This window comes from Psittacula echo, assembly GCF_963264785.1.
Source record: "Psittacula echo genome assembly, chromosome: 4".
NCBI lineage: Eukaryota > Metazoa > Chordata > Aves > Psittaciformes > Psittacidae > Psittacula > Psittacula echo.
In genome coordinates, this window is record NC_137738.1 from 110,723,455 (window position 1) to 110,743,551 (window position 20,097).

The 20,097-nt window shown below is 45.4% G+C and overlaps 1 protein-coding gene across 1 annotated transcript in view; it reads left to right on the plus strand.

The window, feature by feature from the left end:
• COMMD1 (copper metabolism domain containing 1) overlaps positions 1-16,303 on the plus strand; it is a gene marked incomplete at its 3' end in the record, with an annotated part of 85,425 nt that extends 69,122 nt beyond the window's left edge. The window contains exon 3 of the mRNA XM_080616214.1: positions 16,196-16,303. Within this exon, the coding sequence (XP_080472340.1) occupies positions 16,196-16,303 (108 nt within the window). The remainder of the gene's footprint in view (positions 1-16,195) is intronic.
• Positions 16,304-20,097: the final 3,794 nt, after the last annotated feature.

The following is a 20,097-nucleotide window of genomic DNA, read 5'->3' on the forward strand; positions in this document are numbered from 1 at the left end:
AAATAGAAAAATGCAGATCAGCACAGGAAGGCAGTGATCACAGCTGAGGAAGGACATTTACCCTTTCAGGTGCCCTGCAGGGGACTTCTGGAGGAAAGTACATCACCCTGCAGCGGTTCCTCTTTGTTAATGAAGAGCTGACACAGCAGACACAGCTCAAGTAAACGATGATGGAGCTTTCTCATCACTGGTACCCTTGTGAGCACCGGCAAGGGAAGGAATACCAATGTGGGGGAGCTGAGATGAGCTGGAGAATGATTAAGAAGATGAGAACCTGATACCCTGACAGAAATACAGTGTATTTCCTTTAGTTTTTAAACACATGTTTTGATACGAATCTCACAGTGGTAAAGATATTTTAATTTATTTTCTTTAATGCTGTCTTTATCTGCTTCCCTGTACAGTTTGGTGACATTTGCAGGTATCACTGTGTTTTTGCTTTTAAAACCTCTTAATCATAGAATCATAGAATCACGGAACAGTTTGGGCTGGAAAGGATCTTAAGATCATAGAATCATAGAATAGTTGGGGTTGGAAAGGACCTTGAGATCATCTAGTTCCAACCCCCCTGCCATGGGCAGAGACACCCCACACTAAACCATGTCACCCAAGGCCTCATCCAACCTGGCCTTGAACACCACCAAGGATGGAGCATTCACAACCTCCCTGGGCAACCCATTCCAGTGCCTCACCACCCTCACAGTAAAGAATTTCTTCCTTATATCCAATCTAAACTTCCCCTGTTTAAGTTTTAGCCCGTTACCCCTTGTCCTGTCACTACAGCTCTGCCAGATATCCATAGGCATGCACTGGGGCGTTCACATGGAGAAAGATACATATAAATGTTAAACTTAATAGTTCAGACTATTAAGTTATAATAGTTATTTCCCTAAGACTGCATCCTGTGACAGACACTGGCATTGCATAGGATTCTCAAAAGCTTTCTTGTAAAGGAGGAAAAATAATGAGAAAATTTCAGTCTAATTTACACTTTTAGGATGATTGGGAACCGTGTTTGTTACAGAATTAACATGATTCCACATAAAGCTTTAATGTCCTATCTCCCAAATGGGGGTTAGTCCATATATAAGACCATATATAGTCCATATATAAGGAAAAATTTTTTACAGTGAGGATGGTAAAACACTGGCTCAGGTTGCCCAGAGAGGTGGTGGATGCACCATACCTGGAGACATGCAAGGCCGGGCTGGATGTGGTTCTGGGCAACCTGATCTGGTTAAAGATGTCCCTGCTCATTGCAGGGGCTTGGACTGGATGAGCTTTGAAGGTCCCTTCCAACACAAACCATTCAGTGATTCTGTGATGGTCAAAAATTGACCACAAGCCCTAAAATAAATTCTCCCTAAATTCTCCCTTAATAATCCTTGCTCTTGAAGAGTCCCAGCTCTCTAGACTTGTATTGCCCCTTTCGTGCAAGGAGGAAACAGCCATGCCTGTAGGATGGGGAAGACCAGGGCTTTCTCCCTAATATACCCATGGAGCGATAGAAATCTCTGCAGCCCATCTGCAGAGAGGTATTTTAAGCTTGCCTAATGGAAACAAAGTTTGTGCAAAGAATAGTTAGAAAGCAAATGCATTTCCTAAGTGGTGATTTAACTCTTCGCTTGTTTGCTCCTTCTGTACGTAACAACAGGGCTTCATACCCAACCAGAGTTGCATACCAGCAACACCAAGAAAGTGTTAGTGGACTAAGCAGGTGAAGTGATTTATTTTGCATGCTGTTACACCTGTTTACTTCAAGCTGTTCAAGCAACAGGAGATAAATGCCCCTTTTAAAGACTAAACATCCCATGCCCATTGTTTTAGGGTTTGAAAAACTCTTGAGCTCAGCTGTTCTTTCAGAGATGCTGGAGTTCAACTGCAAACAGATGTGATGTGCTTTCTGTGTCAAGATAGTGTCCGTAGGGTTGGACAAGTGTTGGAGGGGGTTCTTGTTGCATTATATTCTAGACATCAGTTTAGATACAGAAGCATCTTGCTTTTCATTCCTGCACCAGGAGTTAGGTCCTAACACTTCTTGTTCTGCTGCAACTCCGTTCCTATCTAAAGAAGGCAACAGTGATGGCACTGCTGTTATAGTTACCCAACACTGTATTTAGTGGCCTTCGGCTTTGACCAACTTACATGGTCAGTATTTCACATGCCAGGCAGAATCCTTTCCAGACTGTTTGCCCATCTCCAAGATCAAGACCAGGAGAAAAAGAAAAACTTAATTTAGAAGCCTCTGAAAATCTTATTTGTGCATCCTTGATAGAGATTTCATTCAGCAGCTCAATTCCTAGAAGATTTTGCCTGAATTCAGCATGTTCCAGGGTGGAAATGCAGCCTCTGGATGCTGTAGGCACTGCTGTAGGTGCCCAGCTTTGGGTTCAGGCTGATGAACCGTCTCCCCAAGGGTAGGACACAGGGCATTGCCAGAAGGTAAGAGACAACCTCACGCATAAGTCAGTGAAATGCAACTTCAGCCTGCAAAGCCCTGGTGTGAGGCTCCGTGAAGCTGGCCACAGTTGAGCACTGCAGAGTCCTTTCCCAAGTGAGATGTTCCCCATTTTCTGGGTGCCAGAGGCAGATGCAGCTCAATCTGCAATGAGCCATGTGCTTACAACCACAGGGGTTGGAGCCATGTTGAAAAGTTGTGCAGCACTATTAACAATACTGCAGGTTTCTAAAAAATGGGATAGATGTCACAAACTGTGGCTACACAGAGGGAGTTTAGGTTCTGCATCTCTTTGCCTGTTTGCCAAGTGCTGAAATGAAGCTGATGCAGCTTCATGGGTTTGATTGACTTTGCAACATTATTATTGGTGTTCAGTGTTGGCATGTGGGACTCAGGAGGAGAAACTAGGCTATTTTTAAACAATTATTATTAACACATTTCAGTCACTCCACATTTATGAATCTGGTTGACTACAGGGTTGAAGAAATGATAGGGAATTCCCTATCAAATTCACAGTTTTATAACTAGTGGCTTGAACTGTAAACAGACAGGAGACCAAAATACCATGTATGTTCTATGCATCTAAACATACACTGCTCTTCAGCGAGGGAAAGCCATAGGGGGGAGTTCCATTCTGTTAACCTCCTGTGATGTCCAACGACTGCAGCAGATTTGGAAAGGCATTTATGGGGAAACTTGAGTCTCAGATACTTGAAGACATTTTAAAAGGGTGTTGGAGCAACCAGGTAAGCAAGCTGAGCAAGTGGCAATCAATCAGATAAGCCCACATAGAATAGAATCATAGAATAGTTAGGGTTGGAAAGGACCTTGAGATCATCTAGTTCCAACCCCCCTGCCATGGGCAGGGACACCTCACACTAAACCATGTCACCCAAGGCTCTGTTCAACCTGGCCTTGAACACCACCAAGGATGGAGCATTCACAGCCTCCCTGGGCAACCCATTCCAGTGCCTCACCACCCTCACAGTAAAGAATTTCTTCTTTATATCCAATCTAAACTTCCCCTGTTTAAGTTTGAACCCATTACCCCTTGTCCTGTCACTACAGTCCCTGATGAAGAGTCCATCCCCAGCATCCTTGTAGGCCCCCTTCAGATACTGGAAGGCTGCTCTGAGGTCTCCACGCAGCCTTCTCTTCTCCAGGCTGAACAGCCCCAACTTTCTCAGCCTGTCCATACGGGAGGTGCTCCAGTCCCCTGATCATCCTCGTGGCCCTCCTCTGGACTTGTTCCAACAGCTCCATGTGCTTCTTATGTAGAGGACACCAATTGTACACAATATTCCAGGTGAGGTCTCCCGAGAGCAGAGTAGAGGGGCAGGATCACCTCCTTTGACCTGCTGGTCACGCTCCTCTTGATACAGCCCAGGATACGGTTGGCTTTCTGGGCTGCGAGCGCACACTGAAGCCGGCTCATGTTCATTTTCTCATCGACCAACACCCCCAAGTCCTTCTCTGCAGGGCTGCTCTGAATCTCTTCTCTGCCCAACCTGTAGCTGTGCCTGGGATTGCTCCGACCCAGGTGTAGGGCCTTGCACTTGGCATGGTTAAACTTCATCAGGTTGGCATCAGCCCACCTCACAAGCGTGTCAAGGTCCCTCTGGATGGCATCCCTTCCCTCCGGCGTATCAACCGAACCACACAGCTTGGTGTCATCGGCAAACTTGCTGAGGGCGCACTCAATCCCCCTGTCCATGTCACCGACAAAGATGTTGAATAAGACCGGTCCCAACACCAATCCCTGAGGGACACCATTCGTTACCGGTCTCCAGCCGGATATCGAGCCATTGACCACAACTCTTTCTGTGTGGCCATCCAGCCAGTTCTTTATCCACTGAGTGGTCCACCCATCAAAAAAAGCTAAAAAAAAAGCTACAGTTATAATCTTGCAGAGAGTCATCCATAGATGAGAATGAAATTTGCATTTTGTCAACATACACAGGTCTTTTCGTCTGTATTGTGTTGGTACCAGCAGAACTGTGGCTTTTATAGCATTTCCCTTCTGGCCACAGAAAGTTGCTGTATGAAGTGGCTCAGCATTCAGGGTATCTGAATGTGTTTTGCTCGTGTAGGAGAGATGTTTGCAGTGTTTTCTCCAGACCAGCTGAGGGTTTGGGCTAATCAACATCCATAATGAATGAGCAGTGTCCTAGCAGCATCTGGAACACAGTGGTTGTGACTGAGCACTCTTTTGCTAATGAAAAGAAACAGGAGATCACGAACGCAGGGTAATTACTCGTGTTGGACGTCCAGCGTTTGTTCAGTGCCAGCCTCTGTATTTGGGCAGTGTGGTGTAATAGTTTTAAGTGGAAGCATGGGTAAGTAACCCCTGTAAGAGAGTTTGTGGAGGGGAAGCACACAGGGCAGGATGCTGCTCTCTGGGCGGGATATGGGGAATACATAATGTTAAAGCAGTTCGAAAAAGGGAAATGGGTACAAATCAAAGTGATCCTTTACAAAAAATAAATAAGAGAAGTTGGAAGGCTTACAGGAATCAGTACAAGTTCTTATCATCAGTTTGAAAACAGCATAACCATATAGAAAATACATAAAGCTTGCATAACACTGTGAAGCTGTCTTTTTCTTCCTGTTAATTCTTTATTATATGTTATTCTTGTTAATTTGATGCGAAACATGTAAGAACTACAGTGTAAGCATCCTTCTAATTAATTACACTGATTAAAATATGGATTGGGGGTTTTTTCCCCCCTGTAACACTTTCTGAAAAGAAATCTGTGCTTCTAAAAGAGACATAAAGACCAGCAGGTTAAAGCACGTGCATCTCTGCATCCATAAATACTCATTTTTTGTGTAAGGTATAAACATGAGGTAGGCTATTTTCAGTAGGCTGCTAACAAAAAGCAATGACATTACATTTGCTGTGCAGTATCAGAGACCTAGTCTTATGCTCCTGGAATTATTCCAGTTTCTACAATCCTTCATCTGTTTAATCTGTGATATTACAGGCTTGATGTTACATTAAAAGTATTAAAAACTCTGCAAGCGGGTTAACTGTTCTTTTCTATGGGGCTGTAGTAATCATTTGCTCAAGAGATTCTTGGTTTATGTAATACCAAAATAATGGAGGGGAATTAGAAGGCACTTCCAGTTACAAATATTTGTGCTTTATTTTATACAGTATTATGGAAATGAACTGCACTTTACCTTAGAGTTTTTTAAGGCCGTGATTATAGGCTTGAGGCAAAAATAGCTCTGCATTGAATGAAAAGTGATGGATTTAGTATTGTCAGAGATGTGGTCATATGAGATCAGTGGATCCGTTCCAATTTTTCTGGAATTATCTAGACTTTGCTGTCATTATCTTGTGCCCCAGTGTATCTTTGCAGAATATTAATGAATCTAAGAATAACTTCTGAGGTTTGCAGGGGGATCACGAGTGATGCAATGTGATAGAAGATGCGATGCAGCATCTCGTACTTTTATCTCCCTGCACTGGTTTGTGACAGCCCGGTTTTAGGGGGGATTCTTTTCTTCTTATCACTTATCAGGTGTTCCCAATCTGAGAATCTAAACAGCAAAAATAAATCGCTTTCATAAAAATTTTTGTGTCCTCTGACACAAAATACTCCTCTTAGCATGAATCACCCAGTTCAGTGTCATGTTACCCTGATTTCTGAAGAAGAAATAAGCTCAAATTCAATATTTTTCTTCTTTTTTGGGTCATGTTTTCCTAGTTTAGAGAACATTGTCATGGTAACTTACACATTATCTCTTACTACTTCTTTTAGCATGTGTTACACAGGTAATTTCTGCCTCATGTTCTCCCCAGTCCTGCTAGGAATGGCGTGAGCAGCTATTCCTTGTAGAAGCAAACCTGGAGCAGCCAGGAAGTGCTCAGTGCTGGGAGGGATCTTCCACCATGATGTTCTACAAGAAGATCAGGTGTCGCTCACTGTGTATTTTGACATTCCTGCAGCAGCTACCACAGATGTTTTCATGGAAGATGGATGTGGGTTTGCATTGTGCAGAAAGCACAATGTAGTAGAGCAAAACCCAACACCTCTTAACCAGGCAGCCCTGGTGAGTCACATCTGAGTTGTGTGCACTAGGAGTCAAGGAGAGGGCCTCCAAAGGAAGGTTTGGAAGCAAGTAATAGTGATGATAATGCTGGGGTGAGTTTGTCAGGGTTTACTTATCAGGGTTCATTTGTTTTCTGCCACCAGACAGTACAATAGCAAATTCCCACAGTAATGAGTAAAGAGTCTGCGATGAAGGGAGCGTCTGCAATAGAGCTTGGCAGCATCATTGCAAAATGACTTTCAGATGTGCGTTTTCCAAGGAGAATGACTCCTTTCCCTGTTTTAAATGTGTCTAATTTCCAGTTTGAAATTTGGGTTATTTTGGGCTTTTGAACAACCTGGTCTAGTGGAAGGTGTCCCTGCCCATGACAGGGGGTTGGAACTGGATGAGCTTTAAGGTCCCTTCCAACCCAAACCATTCCATGATTCCATGATGCAGACTTTGGCCTCTTCAGGAACCTGCTTAGTAAGGTTCCATGGGACACAGCCCTAGAGGGCAGGGGGGCCCAAGACTGCTGGTTGTTATTCAAGGATCACCTGCTCCAAGCTCAGGAGTGTTGCATCCCAACTAGAAGGAAGTGCAGCAGGAGGGCCAGGAGACCTCCTTGGATGGATAAGGAGCTGCTCAGGAAAATTCAAAGATAAAAAGAGGCTTATAGAAGGTGGAAGCGGGGACAGGCAGCCTGGGAAGAATACAAAGATGCTGTCCAGGAAGCTAGAGATCAGGTGAGGAAGGCTAAGGCCCAGTTAGAATTGAACTTGGCTAGGGATGTTAAGGATAATAGGAAGGGATTCTATAGGTACGTAGCGAGTAAAAGACAGACTAGGGACAACGTAGGCTCCCTTCGGAAGATATCGGGAGAACTGGCTACCCAGGATTTGGAGAAGGCTGAGGTTCTTGATGACTTCTTTGCCTCAGTCTTCACTGGCAAAATCTCTGACCGCACCACCCAAGTCTTGGAAGGCGAACGCAGGAACTGTGAGAATGAAGACCCTAGGCCCACTGTAGGAGAGGATCTGGTTCGAGACCATCTTAAAAACCTGAACGTACACAAGTCCATGGGACCTGATGGAATCCATCCGTGGGTCCTGAAGGAGCTGGCGAATGAAGTTGCTAAGCCACTGGCCATCATATTTGAAAAGTCATGGCAGTCAGGTGAAGTTCCTGACAACTGGAAAAAAGGAAATATAACCCCCATTTTCAAGAAGGGGAAAATGGATGACCCGGGGAATTACAGACCAGTCAGTCTCACCGCTGTGTCTGGCAGACTCTTGGAGCAGATTCTCCTGGAAGACATGCTAAGGCACATGAAAAACAAGGAGGTGGTTGGTGACAGCCAGTATGGCTTCACTAAGGGGAAATCCTGCCTGACCAATTTGGTGGGCTTCTGTGACGGGGCTACGAAACTGATGGACAGGGGAAGAGCAGTTGACGTCATCTACCTGGATTTGTGCAAAGTGCTTGACACTGTGCCACACGACATCCTTGTCTCTAAATTGGAGAGACATCAATTTGATGGGTGGACCACTCGGTGGATAAAGAACTGGCTGGATGGCCACACACAAAGAGTTGTGGTCAATGGCTCGATGTCCGGCTGGAGACTGGTAACGAGTGGTGTCCCTCAGGGATCGGTGTTGGGACCGGTCTTGTTCAACATCTTTGTCGGTGACATGGACAGGGGGATTGAGTGCGCCCTCAGCAAGTTTGCCGATGACACCAAGCTGTGTGGTTCGGTTGATACGCCGGAGGGAAGGGATGCCATCCAGAGGGACCTCGACACGCTTGTGAGGTGGGCTGATGCCAACCTGATGAAGTTTAACCATGCCAAGTGCAAGGTCCTACACCACCTGGGTCGGAGCAATCCCAGGCACAGCTACAGGTTGGGCAGAGAAGAGATTCAGAGCAGCCCTGCAGAGAAGGACTTGGGGGTGTTGGTCGATGAGAAAATGAACATGAGCCGGCTTCAGTGTGCGCTCGCAGCCCAGAAAGCCAACCATATCCTGGGCTGCATCAAGAGGAGCGTGACCAGCAGGTCGAAGGAGGGGATCCTGCCCCTCTACTCTGCTCTTATGAGACCTCACTTGGAGCATTGTGTGCAGTTCTGGTGTCCTCAACATAAAAAGGACATGGAACTGTTGGAACAAGTCCAGAGGAGGCCACGAGGATGATCAGGGGACTGGAGCACCTCCCGTATGGAGACAGGCTGAGAAAGTTGGGGCTGTTCAGCCTGGAGAAGAGAAGGCTGCGTGGAGACCTCATAGCAGCCTTCCAGTATCTGAAGGGGGCCTACAAGGATGCTGGGGATGGACTCTTCATCAGGGACTGTAGTGACAGGACAAGGGGTAACGGGTTCAAACTTAAACAGGGGAAGTTTAGATTGGATATAAGGAAGAAGTTCTTTACTGTGAGGGTGGTGAGGCACTGTAATGGGTTGCCCAGGGAGGTTGTGAATGCTCCATCCTTGGTGGTGTTCAAGGCCAGGTTGGATGAGGCCTTGGATGGCATGGTTTAGTGTGAGGTGTCCCTGCCCATGGCAGGGGGGTTGGAACTAGATGATCTCAAGGTCCTTTCCAACCCTAACTATTCTATGATTCTATGTTGGGATTTTTTTATAATTATTTCTTTTCTCTTGTCTGTTTTGGGGTGGGGGAATATTAATTTTTTAATTATTTTTAAAATTTCCCCCCCCCTTTTTTTCTTTTAATGAAGATTTGAATTTCTTTGTCATGCAAGCCTCTAAGCAGGTCCAGCTAAACCTGGCAGGTAATACTGTTTCTGTCTGTGTTAAGAGAAATAGCTCTAACATGGAGCATGCTATTAATACCTTCAGGCAGTGGCCAGGTCACTGGCATGACCAGGGCTATTTGCCAGCTCCCTTTTGACACTGGAGCCAGTGGACTCCACAAACAACTCAGTGTCCCTGCTTTAGAGCTGCTTCTGCTCCCCCTGCTCCCAGCAGTGCTGAGGTGTTGAGGGGTGACCAAAGCCACCTTGTGCTTTAAATCTGTCGACTTAAAAGCGAGCCAAGTGACTCTGATGGAGCACTGTGTAAAGAAAGTCTAAAGGACTTTGACTGGTTTGTATTATTGTTATTTGCAAAGCCAAGGTGCAGTTACTGCTGTCAGGTCTCTGGCAGTTCTCTGGGTTTCCTCACTGGCTATTTCCAGACACTTTCTTTTCAGGTACAATTATAATCTTTTAGTGATTAAGAAGTTAAAAATGGGTAACTGAGAATGTGCAGTTCTTGGTTGTGAGAATGGGAAGCTGGATCGCACTGGCACAGGCCAAACTGATCCTGGTGCAGAGCAGGCAAGGAGGAAATTGTACCTTCTATGGCAGGGTAAAATGGGAACTGATAAGGTAGTTGGCCATTATTGATTTAGCCCATGGCAGGGGAGTTGGAACTAGGTGATCTTAAGGTCTTTCCCAACCCTAACCATTTGTGATTCTATGATTCTATGATTTTCCTGTTGAAACACCATTACACTTGTGACTTGAGATATTATTTACAGGGTCGTCCCTGCAGGTGTTTTACTAAAATGGTATTTAAATGGAATTAGCAAATTTGGAGGATTTCTTTATGAGATGATTTTTCGGTAACCCTAACTCGTGCTGCTGAAGTGTGTTCTATCTAAGCCCATGCACATGTTTCCTTTCACTCCAGATAAGCAAAGTCTTGAGACTCATTTGTAAAAGTGAGGAAAGAAAACCCCAATATGCTATGGATTTACTCTGAAATCAGTGTTTTGTCTTTTCTGTTCAATTAATGCCTTGGAAACAAAGCAACATTAGTTTCTGCTCGTGGGTGTTGCTGGAGGAGATGAGTGTGCTCTGAATTCCCACACGTGTTCGCTGTCGTGCTTGATGCAACCTGACCGCAGGCTGAGGCTTGCATGATGCTTAGTGATGCTTTAGTGACTGGCTCCTCGCACCTCACCCTGACAGCAGCTTTCTCCAGGATTGTTTTATTCACCCCCTCACTGGCTTTTCTGTTTGCAGCCTGATTTGCTTGTGTTGTGAATTGTGAGGTATTCATCTGGTGTTAATACATTGCTGATTTAACCCTAACCCTGCTGCTCTACAGTTTCTTTAGCGCACTTACAATAAAAGTGAAAGGTGGTTTTCAGAGATGTGTTTACAGAGATAATTCTGTCTGAAAGAAAATGTTTGGTTAGCTTGTAACATGGCTTTAAATATCCTTGTGTTTCTTCTGAATGTCGTGGTTTAAGCCCAGGCCGTAAATCAGAATCACGCAGTCCACTTCCCCCCCCACCTTTCTTCCCTCCGCTTCTGGAGGGACGGGGAGGAGAATCAAAAGAATGCAGCTCCCACGGGTTGAGATAAGAACAGTTTAATAACTAAGGTATAACACAAATCACTACTGCTACCACTAATAGTAATAATGATAAAGGAAATAACAAGCAAGAGAATACAACCGCTCACCAACCGGTACCTCACCCCCACCCTGCCATGATCCAGCCCTTCCGGGAACTCTCCATTCTACATCCTGGGCATGACGTGCTGTGGTATGGAATACCTCTTTGGCTAGTTTGGGTCAGGTGTCCTGTCCCTGCTTCCTCCCAGCTTCTCCTCCTCCCTGGCAGAGCATGAGACTCACAAAGTCCTTGGTCAGGGTAAACATTCTGACCCACAACTGAAAACATCGGCTTTATCAGTATTATTCCCAGGTCGAAAGTCAAAACACAGCACTGCACCAGTAGAAAAAATGACTGCTACTGCTAAACCAGGACACTGAATCATAGAATTGCTTGGGTTAGAGACCATCCAGTTCCACCCCCCTGCCGCAGGCAGGAACACCTCCCACTAGACCAGGTTGCTCCAAGCCCCTTCTGACCTGGCCTTGAAAATAAGTAATTTGAATGTGTTGCATTCTATTTATATCTGAAACATCCCCCTCAATAACTTCTTAGGATCAAATATAAGACATGTATTATTCAGATGTATAGGTATGCCTGAAATCCTCCAAAGACAAGTTGTCCTTCTATGTATTTCAGTGCTTTTTCCTGCTGTACAACTGAGTAAGATGCCTGGCACCACATTCTGCAGCAGGAGGGTGCCCACAGCTCAGTGTGCTGTGCTGGGTAATGGCAGCATCCATGGAGGAGTGGGCTGGGGAGGCCGCCTTGTATCTCCCCAGGCTCCTCCTGAGCTGTTGCACACATCCTGCTGCAGGTTTGGTGGGGGTTCAGCTGTGGCACGTGAGCCAGATGCAGTCTGCAGGTGACTCCTGGCCCAGTCTTCTGCAGAGGAGACCGAGCAGCTGTTCCGGGGGAGAAGTGTCCGTGGTTGGCTCCTGGCATATTAGGGTAGAACATTACAGCATTTTACAAGGGCCTGTAGTGACAGGACAAGGGGGAATGGGTTTACATTGACAGAGGGGAGATTGAGATTAGACATTAGGAAGAAAATCTTCTCTGTGAGGGTGCTGAGGCCCTGGCACAGGGTGCCCAGAGAAGCTGTGGCTGCCCCATCCCTGGCAGCGTTCAAGGCCAGGGATGTAGTGGCACTGATAGCCCAGTGAGTGGCCTCTGGCACCCGAGTTCAAGGCTGCGAGTGGGCTTGTGCTCACTCCAGGTATGTCCGAAATCCAGGGAGGTGAGGATGGGCACAGAGCATTTCCTATATTCTCCTTGCACGGAGTTTTAAAATGCCACTGCTTTTCATATGGAATAGTATCTAACTGGACCAACCCTGCATTTCTCTCTGTCTCCATGCCTTGAACGCTAGAGTGCTCCCTGTGTGAAGGTGGAGTTGGCTCCCTGTCAGCACAGGACATCTTTGCTGAGCCATGGAGACCTGCTCTCCTGGTAGCTGGCTCCCAGCTTGGCAGCACTGCTCTGGTTTAATGGCAGAAAGCACCCAGTTCCTTGAACCCACCTGAGCTGTGTGCTGTTGAGGCTGTCATCAACACCTCAGCATCTTTGTTCTGTTGCTGAGCAATCTGTTTTCTGCCCCTTGGCAGGGGGTTCCCCTCACCTCTCACAGCTTTGTCCAAGGTGTTTCCACATGTCGGCAAATATTTGCATGTAGCAGCCTTCACTGGCCTTGGACCAGCAAGCGTGAGGCCTGGCACCCCACTGACTGAACCCCCACCACTGTCTCACTGCTTGCTAGGAAAGCTGAACTCCTCAATTCTGTGCTGGGACATGCCCCAAGCCACCACCCTGGCCCATGGAGCGAGCCTTAGTCAAGACACTTTATGATCCAAAGCAGGTTTACCCCAGCTTAGGCTGCAGTCCTGGCAGTGACCAGGTTCCCTGAATGAGTGTCGTAGGAGGTCCTGAATCAAGTGGAAATGAATAGGAATAAAATTATACGTGAATGCAGAGGGTTTACCTTTGGGTTTCCAATACAATAGCTAAAACTTAGAAATACCAGGTGGATCCAAGTTGCTGGAGACCGTTTTAAGTAGCTGCTCTCACTGCTGGAGTAGAGAACTACTGTATGTTTTTAAGTTTTGAATGTGTGAGGACTGGTTTTCTAAGAACACATGGGTTTTAACTGTAGTTACTGAGATAAAGTTATGCTCCTCTTTGTCTCTCACACAAATATTTTTGCAGCACTCTGTTGTTACTGAAAAGGAAAAAACCTGGAAGACCTGATTCGAGGCTGGGGGGAGTTTGTGTTTCTTGGATGTTTGTTTTGCAGTTCCTTTTTATAGCCCAGGCTCAGGAGGGAAGTGGGAGGAGGGGTGGGAAAGCATGTGGGGGGAAAACCAAGACAGCCACAGGAAGTGGATGTCCATTCCCACAGCTTTCTGAGAGCACCGAGCTTGGCTTTCCAGCCTGAAGGTGGGATGTGCGTGCTGTTGCCACTGCACATGACTATGCTCTAATGGCCCCGCTTATGTGCATACTTGTGCCTTTTTCTAAAGACCATGTCCATCTCAAGGCCAGGTTGGACAGGGCCTTGAGCAACCTGGTCTAGTGGAAAGCATCCCTGCCCGTGGCAGGGGGTTGGAGCTGGATGTTCTCTAACATCCTTTCCAACCCAGACCATTCCATGATTCTGTGATCTCCATGAAGAGCTCAGCTGAAGCCCAGTGTGCCGTGCTTCAGGACTTGCATGCAATGAGTGACTTGTTCCAATTTGGTTTTGCTTAACTGCAAGGGCTCCAAGTGGGCTGAAATTTTCTTTAGCAGTAGGAAGTATCAAAAGGGATGCTGTGTTTCTTGCTGAGGGGGAGCAGAGGTACCAAATCTGTGCTGCTCCTGGAGGACGCCTGAGGAGAGCAAAGGGGAGTTTAGAATTTCCCAGCTCTGTCTTCTTTTTCCTTCCTGTTTTTCATGGAGGGTATAAACTAATGAGGCATTAAATAAAAACCCACAGCCCTCTTGGTCATGTTTTAGATTGGTCCACGTGAGACTGTCATAACGAGGTACCATACAACCCTCATAGGAAAGTTTTAGCTGCTTCATAGATAAAAGTATGCTTAAGTGAGAACACTTAAGCTTGTATAAAATGTCTTGCAGAGTTAGTGTAATCCAGGAGTGTCCTTTTGCTAAGTTTACATTCCTTTTAACTGACAAAACCTGAAGAGAGGGGAAAAAAATGTCCTCCTTATGCCTCAGGTTTGTGTAAAAACATCTCCACCAGAGCTGGGCACTTTGCTCTTCTGTCCGCTCACACTCACCATGTAATTAAAATCAGCTTATGCAGATGTTGGAGGTTGTATGGGCCTAGGGAAGTTGATTGATGGGCTAACATGACTTGGGGTGCACAGTTGTGGCTAGAAAGCCTGAGATGTCACCAGGAGTTTGGCCTTGGAGTTTGGCCTGTTGAGGACTGTGACTGTGGAGTTAAGCTGTCAAGTTCTTCACCAAACATCTTCGTTCTGCACAGTGACCAGCTGTAATTATGCTTTGCTGTAATTATGCTTCCAGAGATATTTTATGCAAGGTATTTCCGTAAGATTTGTCAATAGCCATTGTCAAGGACAAGAAAAATCATGTGAGAGAGCCCTTGCTTCCAAGTCCTAGATTTCATATCTCTTGTCATTGATCCTGAATGTTTAATGCTACTTCTGCGATGTTCTGGAATGTACTAAGTGATGCTATAGAGATTAATAATTAGTTCTAAAAAAAAAAAGAAACAAACCTACAACCTATAGTTTCCAATAGGATGTTCTTGATGAACATAATTGCTTGCTCACACAAAGGCCTTTCCTAGTAGTCACCTGTATATTCTGCATGGTATATGTTTACTTATGTGACTATTACTGAACTTTACTGATGCATCATTCAAACACAGTTCTCCTTAGTTCTGTGAAATCCTTTCTAATCAGAAGCACCCACATACTAAATCTATAAGAAATCTCTGCCCCTTGGTCCATTGGTTGATTTGGTTGTTAGCAGATAAGATAATAAACATTGAATGAAAATGCTTGTAGCAGTCCTAAAATGTGGTTAGTAAAAGTTGATGGGTTTAATTTGTCCAGTTATTTTATCCTTGTGTGTTAACTATTAATTCCATAAATGTAAAGGATGAAGCTGTGGTGGCTTTGGTAGGGGTTAATTATATGGAAAAAAAACATGTTTTGCAATAATGATAGAAATTTTAGTCTGCCAGAAAACAGGTGGGAGCCGGAGATGCCCTTCTGCTTTTACAAGCACCACGGGGTCTGTGTTGCATATAGAAACTTGGTGGCTGTACAGTGATTCTCATGGCTGAAACTATTCCGGTGTCTCATAAGGAAACCTCCTCCGTACCGGCTGCACTTTCATCTTCAAATACTTTCAGTTTGTTTCTCTGTTACTGATGGTGCTTCACCTGGAATGACCTTTAGGACAGACCAGGCTTCTGGCAATCTGAAACATTACTTCTGCCAGATTCACTATAGGAAATACTTTGTAACTATAGACATAGCAGTACCTAAGGTCAATGGGCTGGAGAGCTCAATATTGTGTTCCGTATCACTGCAACTTTTTTTGTATATACCCTTATATATACATACATATTCTTTTATATATATATATATTCTTCATTATCTGGGCCTTTGAAAAGATTGTTTTACTGTATCCCAATATCCATCTAGTCAATAGATAACTACTTTTCAAGATGTGACAGGACTTTTCAGAGCGAATTAGTGCTGCTTCTCAACTCACTTCTAAGATTGTATTGACACTACAGCCCATGTATAAGAGAGTATAAAACTCTCCTGAATTTCCAGACTGGAAAAGAGTCCAGACTGGACTCTGGTTTGGAGTCTGATTTTCCCCTGTATAAAACCTGGGTTTTGTATGTAATGAGCTTTGTGCGCTAGCTCCAACCACTTTGCAGTTCCCAGTGTCTGGAGCGACAGCTTTGAGGATCAACAGATTGGAAAGAAAAGGGGAATTCTCACATAGAATTCAATTTCCACAAGTTTTGCAGAAGTCTGCAGCTAAGGAGAGACCCAAACTGATGCCTACACTGACAGGAAGGGTGGGCAGAGCTCAGCTGTCCTATGTCCACTTTGACAGCTGCTGGCACATACTGCTCTCTCAGTTGGTGTGTAGCCAACCTCTGGGTCTACTGAGGTTATTTGAGTGGTACCAGGAGAAATGGGGACACAGGACACAGATTATCAGGAAACCAGAACTCGCTGTCCTGACTCCATTGTATATCTGAAACCCTATTATCTTTCTCAACTATTGTTCTTGCAATTTTGTTTTGTAGGAATCGGAGTTCCTCTGTTTGGAGTTTGATGAGGCCAAGGTGAGCCAGATGCTGAAGAAGCTCTCAGAAATAGAGGAGAGCATGAACTTGTTGATTCAGACCACTTAACCAAATAAAGAGATTGGAACTCAGAAAATGAATGGCCCTCGGTACTTTTCATTATTCCTCTTTGTGCACATAATCTAGCTAATGATTGTTAAATCCTGATTATAACTGTAGAATGCGTTTGCAACCAAGTATGGGCTAAGTCACACTATGAAGCTTTCTCTATCCCCTCCTCTAGGCCTGTTCTCCAAGCCAGCAATGGTGTTGTTTGTGTAAAGCTTTGCATCATCAGGCCTTCGAGTGGAGCGTAGCTTTTCTCTTTTTCCCCTCAGTCAATCTCTGAGTCATGCAGATGGTGTAAGTACTGAGCTGTATGAACAGCAAAGGTAAATTGGCCAGTTGTGGCAGGGAAGAAATGAGCAGAAGAAACAAGCAGACTGTGGGGGACTCATGTTTATCCTTCCAAACCATGGGCTATGTAGAGCAAATCCACCCACATGAACTGTGTCTGGTTTGAGCTTAAAGTCCAGGAGAGCAGGTGAAGTGCAGCGAGTTCAGGGAGCAGAGACACAAACACACTTCTGTAATGGGAGTGTCTGTGCTGCTGAAGATTAAATGGATCCTGAGGGTGTGAGGTGGTCAGTGTTGCTGGCCCATCCAGTCACACCTACTCAACACCATGGAGAGCCAGAGGGCAATCCAGAGGAGCCACAGGGCTATGGGAAATGCCAGTTCTCCCAAAGGAGCAGCCCTCCTACATGTGCTGAGTGCCTGATCCAGCAACCTGCTGGCAGGCCTTCAAAGCCGCTTCTGACCTGCTTCCCTGAAGACCATCCACCCTAATCAGCCTTCCAGCTCTCAGTCTGTAGTGGTGCAGCCCTGGCACCGAGCTGCACGGTGTGTTTGAGAGGCCAGTGCTTTGTCAGAGCACAGTTTAACTTGGCTGCTCTTAGTCCTGTTTGTCGTGATGTTTGTTTTGACCTCAGAAAGCCCCAGGTTAGACCCAGGGTTTCTAGTGTGTGCACATTCAGCTTGGAATTTGGATAAAAGGAAAATGTCCTTGGCAACCTTGCAGGCTAAAGCCCTTTTGATAAAATAGTTGTGTGAAGAAAGCTTCCAGAGGCAGATAAGGTACGCACAGGGCACCACGAGCTGAGTTGCCCAAGTTGCTCTGCCTCTTGGCTGTGGAGGCACCCACATCTCTTTGCCATAGCACCAAACTGCAGAGCAACCACCACCCTTCCGCTGCAGAGGACCAAGAACTGTTTTCCGTTTCAGATGTTTCCGTTCAGGGGTGCACGTCCCTGTCACAGCAGGATGTATAACCACATGTACTGGCTTATCCGTGCAGGAGAACCTGGAGGGGCTGTCCTGAGCATGGAGCTTGATGGTCCCTACTGGAGAAATACCTGATAGTCCATAAGGTGGTGATGGACCAGCTGGAGATGACAGTGGCTCGTCGTTTTGTGCTCTTACTTGACCTGAAGGTGTGCACATACATTTGGTGGGAGGCTACATTGATTCTTTCAGTTTTATTTCAGCTTCATAAGCAACCTCCTCCTGAGCTAAAATTACATTGAGGGCTTGTACCAAGATAGAAATGACAATATAAAATGTTCTTGTGCCATAACTGAAGTACTCCTCATTGCTCCTCCTTGTGAATTTATTGCTTGTGGACTTGCCAGATTGTACTTGGACACAAAATCTCTTCAGAGTGAGGGAAGGGCACCTTTTCCCATCTGCCTGGTCAGAAGGGCAAGCATCACTCAAGCCAATTTGCATCACTGCATTGGGAATTAACATTTCCTTTACTGTGCCTGTCCCTCTGCCGCCTTGTCTCTTATGGCCCCCTGGTTCTCCCTTCCATCTCATGGAAGGACTGCACAGCCCCACAGCTCCTTGCTCTCCCCAGCAAATACTTGTCAGAGTGGAACTGGACTGTAACTACCAACCAGTCCTCACGCTGGTCCATGGGTACCTGGCTGCTGGCACAGGTGTGGAATGCTGAGTGGTTGATGATTCTCTGAGCTTTCCACTTGCTTTTTCATTAAAATGGAGGGGGTTTTTTTGCATTTTAGAGCATACTTAAAAAAAGAAAACTCAAGGTCAGGGAAGGATCATGATCCTAAGTAACTTGCACCGTGTCAAACATGCTTATTGTTTTATTTTAACATGGTCAGAGGATAGGAAAATGTGCTATAAATGGAAATTAAAGAGAAACAAACTGGGAACAGATGTCAGGAAGTATTATTTCATGCAAAGAATAATAAATATGTGGAATGGGTAACCAGGCACAGAGGCTGAGGCAAAAAGCATCAGAATCATTTAGGAAATGGTTAGATACTTTCCTGGTAGGGGTGTGAAGTTAAATGGGGGCATGTTTTTATGGTTGCCTGCTTCTGTCTTCCTAATCATCACTCCCCTGCATAGCTAATGTCCTGATTTTCTTCTTGGTGGATCTTCGTAAACTATTGTGCAAAATGAGGGGAAAAAAGCTGAGTGTTTTGAGGACCACACTGCCCAGCTCTTGGTCAGGGCACAGGAGCGTCACGGGGCAGTAAAATCATTTCTGCTTCATGAGGTTTGACATAGGGAAGAGGATGCTGTGCTTCCCCAGACTGCTGTAATCCCCAGCTGGAGCTGGGGCACAGAGAACAGATTTCCCCCTTGAGCAGGACTGTGCTTTCCTACTGGCATGGTTTATGTGTGTGTCCATTCATCTGCCCCTCCCTACAGAGTTCTGAACCTATTGGCTACTTTCGACTGAACTTGGAGAAAGAAGCCTCCGATGCTGCTCTGCTTTGCTTCCTTGAGTAAAGGACACAAGCACCCGTGGCTATTTGTTGGGGTTCATGGATGTCACTTGCTGTCAATGGTCCCACTAAATATCTCTCTAGTGTTGGCAAATGAAAGCTGCTGCTTACACGCTTCAGGAGAGATTTCGGATTCCTTCCTCAAAGGAGGCACTGTGTCCATGATGATGCACTGTGCGCATGATGGACAGCCCATCCCAAGCTCTGCTGCTTCTTACTGGAGACTCAAACAACAGCCACATGTTGCAGCCTTCAGCTGGTTCTTCTTCAGATGTCACCTTTTTCACCGCTAACATGCTCTGCAATTTATTCCTGCAGTCGCTTCTTGTTTTCTGGGAATTCCTCCAAGTTGCCACTCGTTTATGATCTGGTGCTCCCTAAAATATCTGCGAGTGCTGTTGCTTTCAATCACGCATTACACAACTGGCAAGCTGTGCACGCGTTCTCTGCTTGGCAAGATGATTCCTCTTAGCACTATTTTCTCTTTTCTTGGTCCGTGTATTCCCAGAACTGCTGAAGTTTTTGAGTATTTTTCTAGGCATATCTGTATTTGGAAAAAAACCCAACAGTTTAGGCACACTGTGTTTTTCCAAAGCCAGGTGTTGTACTTCATAAAGCGTCAGGCCATGGGAAGCAGCAGATGATGAGGCATACTTACATTGGTGTTGATTTACTTTCCCATTGCTCAGGTTACTCACTGTCATTTTATTTTACGTTTCTTTTTTTCTTTTCTTACAGGTCCTTTTTGCAAGTATAAATATCAGCATTAACGTCTGTGCATTTATTGTGTTTCATGGGAGGGTTTTTGCTGGAGTCCGTGACCTCCACATTTTATTGTGCTTTAACTTTCTGATAAACTGGTTGATATTTTGCTAGATTTTCTGTCCTGTACATCAGTTCTTTGCTGTCTGTAATAAAATAAATAACTTACTGTTTTTCTGAGTGGATTTCCTGATTTAGACAGTTACCGACCATTTGTAGATGCGCAAGTCTCTGAGGAGCTTTCCCTCAAGACTCATGTTTGCCACACATCGCTTGTGAAAA